Consider the following 5,000-nt stretch of genomic DNA (forward strand, 5'->3'; position numbering starts at 1 on the left):
TTGAGGCTGTACTGTGTATAATTTGTGTTGTTGTGTGTACAGTTCGTTTTGTTCCGTGTTGAGGCTTCACTGTGTGCATGGTTATTTCATTGTACGCCAGTCTGGGTTTTAATTCGTCGTAAGGATTCACAGCGCTCAATTCTGTTTGTATATTGCTGTTTTGTTTGTCTCATTTTTGTTTCGTTTTAAAATCCGAGACGACACCAACAATGGGGCCGTGACGCGACGGTCATTGCTGTCCAAGTCTATGGAGCTTGTTAGTGTGTGTGTGTGTGTGTGAGAGAGAGAGAGAGAGAGAGAGAGAGTGCGAGTGCGCCCCCCCCCCCCACCTCCCCCAACCCCTCACCCCCTCCAGCCCCCCTCTCCATGCCACGTATCTCTGATTGGAAAGGTCAGGAAGGTGTCAAGAAACTCCAGATCCGGTCGGTTCCCCGGGCGAGCTGATTAGGTTGTGGGGTTGATGACAGACTGCGTGCACGTGAAGCGATTGACAAGGAGCCGTGTACAACGGAGCCACTGCATCGGATAGCTCTTGTGGCCGCTGGCGCTGTTTCCGGTTGTGTCGCCGTTGGCTTTTGATGCTGATGTCGTTTGGTGATGCTGATTATGGCAGTGTCAGTGATTGATGGTGATGGAATGTTGTTGTTGTTGTCGTTGTCGTTGCATTGATGCTGTTGCTGCTGCTATGTTTGCACTATTTTTGTCTCTTCTTCTTTTGTTTGTTTTGTTTCTTTCTTTACTTTCCTTTCCTTCTCTTGTTCATGTTCTTGTCCTCCTCCTCCTCCTCCCACTCCTCCTCCTACTCATCCCCCCTCCTCCCCCCTCCTCCTCCTCCTTCCCCTCCACCCTCCTCCTCATCCCCCTCCTCCTCATCCCTCCTCCTCATCCTCCTCCCCCCTCCTCCTCCTCCCCCCCTCCTCCCCCTCCTCTCCCCCTCTCCTCCTCCCCCTCCCCCCTCTTCCCTCTCTCCCCCCCTCCTTCCCCTATCCCCCTCCTCCTTCCCCTCCTTCCCCTCCCCCCCCTCCTCCTCCTCCTCCCCCTCCCCCTCCTCCTTGTCCTCCTCCTCCTCCTTCTTCTGTGTCATTGTTGTCGTCGTTGTGTGGTTCTTCTGTTCACCTTGTTTCTTTTTTCAGGAAATAGCAATGTAGAGTGCAGTGTGTCAGTGCTGGGACAGAGACAGAGAGAGAGAGACACGCGGACAAATACAGAGTTTGACAAACAGACGCAGAGACAGATATAGAGAGACACGCGGACAAATACAGAGTTTGACAAACAGACGCAGACACAGATACAGAGAGACACGCGGACAAATACAGAGTTTGACAAACAGACGCAGACACAGATACAGAGAGACACGCGGACAAATACAGAGTTTGACAAACAGACGCAGACACAGATATAGAGAGACACGCGGACAAATACAGAGTTTGACAAACAGACGCAGAGACAGATACAGAGAGACACGCGGACAAATACAGAGTTTGACAAACAGACGCAGACACAGATATAGAGAGACACGCGGACAAATACAGAGTTTGACAAACAGACGCAGAGACAGATATAGAGAGACACGCGGACAAATACAGAGTTTGACAAACAGACGCAGAGACAGATCTAGTTTTGCTCTGCACGGCAGTGAAACACAGCAGGACTTTCTTCACATCTAATCGCTGTTTATCAACGTCATCAACGTTGTCACCATCACCATCATCACCAGACGTAAGCGCTGCCTCAAAATGAACAGCTGTTTCATTGAGTGGCGGAACGGTCGGGTGCTTTATGCCAGGACAGTGACCTTGATGGTCAGGGTTCGAATCTCGCTGTTGCCTTTCTTCACGTTTGACTGGAGCATCAAACTGAAAGTCTAGTCATTTGGATGAGACGATAAAACAAAGTCCCATGTGCTGCTAGCACGCACTTGGCGCACTGGAAAAGAACCCATGGCAACAAAAGTGCTGTCCTCTTGGGGAAAAACAAAATGATGTAGAAGAAACACTGAGAGATACACAAATATATGTGCCTGCATTGAAGGCCTGATTAAGCCTGTTGGGTTATGCTGAGGTCAGACCTGGGAGGGGTGGTGTAGCGTATGGAAACCGGAAATTAAAAAACACACCTGAAAACTGTGACTGTTCTCGTTTCCAGATGGAGTACTCGGTCCTTCCCGGCGTCAACCACACCCCCCCGGTCACCGCCAACCCCACCCCCAGCAGCTTCCTCCTCTTTGTGACGTCAGCGCAGTCCTTCAACGCGTCATCACCCAACAACGTGACGTCACCCAACATGACGTCAGGCTTCAACCCGGACGAGAGCCCTGCCTACGTGGTGATGCGGCGTCTGCAGACCGTGCTCATCCCAGTCATCTGTTTGCTGGGGATCGTGGGGAACGTGGTGGCAGCGGCGACCTTCCTGTCCCCCAGCCTCAACAAGACATCCTGCTGCCTCCACCTGGCATCCAAGTCGCTGAACGACATCGGCTTCCTGGTGTCGCTCTTCGTCGTCTGGTTGTACCGGCTCCGCGTGCCGCTCTTCACCACACCCGGGGTGTGCCAGCTGACTGTCTTCCTGACCTACGTGTGCGGCTGCCTCTCCGTCTGGTTCGTCGTGTTCATCACAGCGGAGAACTTCCTCCGCCTGACTCAGCCCCGTCTGGTGCAGAAGTACTGTACGGTGCCCATGGCCAAGCGGATCGTGGCGGGGTCGGTCCTCGCTTCCTGCCTCTTCTACAACTTCTCCATCTGGACCACGGGTGTCACGGACGGGCCTGCGGGGACGAGGCAGTGCACCAGCCTGAGCCACTTCCAGGACGTGGTCATGGCCTTGACCGTCATCGACACGACCCTGACCTTGATCGTTCCTTCCATCCTCATCTTCTTCCTGCTGGTGGCCATCGTCTTCAAGTCCATGGAGTCGTTCGAGAGGAAGAAGCGGTTGAGGTCGTCCTCGCTACAGGCTGCGGGCCCCAAGCAAAAGAAGCGGCACACCCCGGAGGGCAAGATGACCACCTTCCTCTTCGCGCTGTCCATCATCTTCCTGTCGCTCAACCTGCCCACCCACACCATCCGCCTCAAGCTGCTCATCCAGATGTACATCCAGCGGGTCTTCCCGTCCTACGCTGACATCATCCTTCAGAGGGTCTTTGAGATCCTGCTCTACTTCAACTTCTCCACCAACTGCCTCATCCACCTGCTCTTCGGGGAGCGCTTCCGTCAGGTCTTCAAGGAGCTCTTCCTGGCCAGGTGCTGCCCCAAGAAGGCGCCCGGCGGGAGCCAGGGGGACGGGGAGGAGGGGTCCATGGTAATGGCGAGCAGGACGAGGCGCGGCGAGGCCGAGGAGCCCCTCAGTCAAGCCACGGTGGTCAACGACACCAGCTGTGCTGATAACGTGTAGTGGGGACTGGAACTCACTGACGTCATATCTATGGATAAATAGAATGACGCAAGCTGTGCTGATAGCGTGTAGCGGACCCGGACCTCAATGACGTCATATCTATAAATAACTCGAATGACGCGAGCTCTGCTGAGTGGAGTGTTGGCCAAGTGGTAACACGTCCGCCTAGGAAGCGAGAGACTTTGGGCGCACTGGTTCGAATCCCATAATCACCAGTATTCCCCCTCCCTCCACTAGACCTTGTGTGGTGGTCTGGACGCTAGATATACGAATGAGACGATAAACCGAAGTCCCGTGTGCAGCATGCACCCAGCGCACGTAAAAGTACCTACGGCAACAAAAAGGTTGTCCCTTGCAAAATTCTGCACATAAAATCCACTTCCATAGGTAAACTAATAGAACTGCAGGCAGAAAAAAAAGATACAAAAAAAAAGGTGGCGTTCTCATTGTATCGACACATTCCCGGGGAGAGCAACCCGAATCTCACACAGAGAAATGTGTTGTGACAAAACGTGTTGTGGACACTGACCTCACTCACGTCATGCAGATGAATAACACGAATGACGTGAGGTGTGCCAGTATCAGGGCCAGGTGAGAACTCACTCACGTCACACGATTGAATAACTCGCAGAATGACGCAAGCTGTACCAGTAACATTCAGTGGACGCGGACCTCACTGACGTCATATCTATAAATAACTCGTATCAACAGAATGACGCGAGCTGTGTCGATAACGTTCAGTGGACACGGACCTCGCTTACGTCATATCTATAAATAACTCGAATCAACAGAATGACGCGAGCTGTGTCGATAACGTTCAGTGGACACGGACCTCGCTTACGTCATATCTATAACTAACTCGAATCAACCGAATGACGCGAGCTGTGTCGATAACGTTCAGTGGGAACGGAATTCAGTCACGTGATACTTATGAATAACGCGAACGACGCGAGCTATGCCAAAAACGTTCGGTAGGAACGGAACTTACTCATATAGAATAGGTAACTCGTATCGACGCGAACTGTGCCAAGAACAAGGCAAGGCAAACAACTCACTTGCGTCACACGAATGAATAAATCGCAGAATGAAGCGAGCTGAGCTGTGCTGATAACGTAAAGTGGACACAGACCTCACTCAAGTCTTACATATAAATAACAAGTACCAACAGAATGACACTAGCTGTGCCAATAAAATGAAGTGGACATGCACCTCACTCATTGGACATGCACCTCACTCACATCACACATATAAATAACTCAACGACGCGAGCTGTGCAGATAACGTTAAGTGAGAACGGAACACAGTCACGTCAAACGTACAAATAACTCGCATCAACAGAAATACCCAAGCTGTGCCCACAACGTGTAGTGGAAACGGAACTCGCTCACAGTCACACGAATTAAAAAAAAAAAAAAAAAAAAAAAAAACTGGTATCAACGTAACGTAGCGAGCTGTGAAGTAAAGAGATCGGTCACCAGACAAGCCAGACACGAACTGACTGGCCGAGACAGCTGGCATGAACACACACACACACACCGTGATCCTGAGCGGAGCTCTCCTAGAGAACACGTGTCGTGGACAGACAGGACAAACCACAGGGGAAGGAGAAG

The 5,000-nt window shown here is 51.8% G+C and overlaps 1 protein-coding gene across 1 annotated transcript; it reads left to right on the forward strand.

Annotated features, from left to right (window-relative positions):
• The first annotated feature begins 1,736 nt into the window (after window positions 1-1,736).
• On the forward strand, window positions 1,737-3,390 carry LOC143275215 (uncharacterized). Its single transcript, XM_076579191.1, has 2 exons — window positions 1,737-1,802; window positions 2,146-3,390. Exons 1-2 carry the CDS (start codon window positions 1,737-1,739, stop codon window positions 3,388-3,390), a joined length of 1,311 nt encoding a protein of 436 aa, XP_076435306.1.
• The last annotated feature ends 1,610 nt before the right edge of the window (window positions 3,391-5,000 follow it).

Source organism: Babylonia areolata, chromosome 30 (genome assembly GCF_041734735.1).
Source record: "Babylonia areolata isolate BAREFJ2019XMU chromosome 30, ASM4173473v1, whole genome shotgun sequence".
In the NCBI taxonomy this organism is placed as follows: Eukaryota; Metazoa; Mollusca; class Gastropoda; order Neogastropoda; family Buccinidae; genus Babylonia; species Babylonia areolata.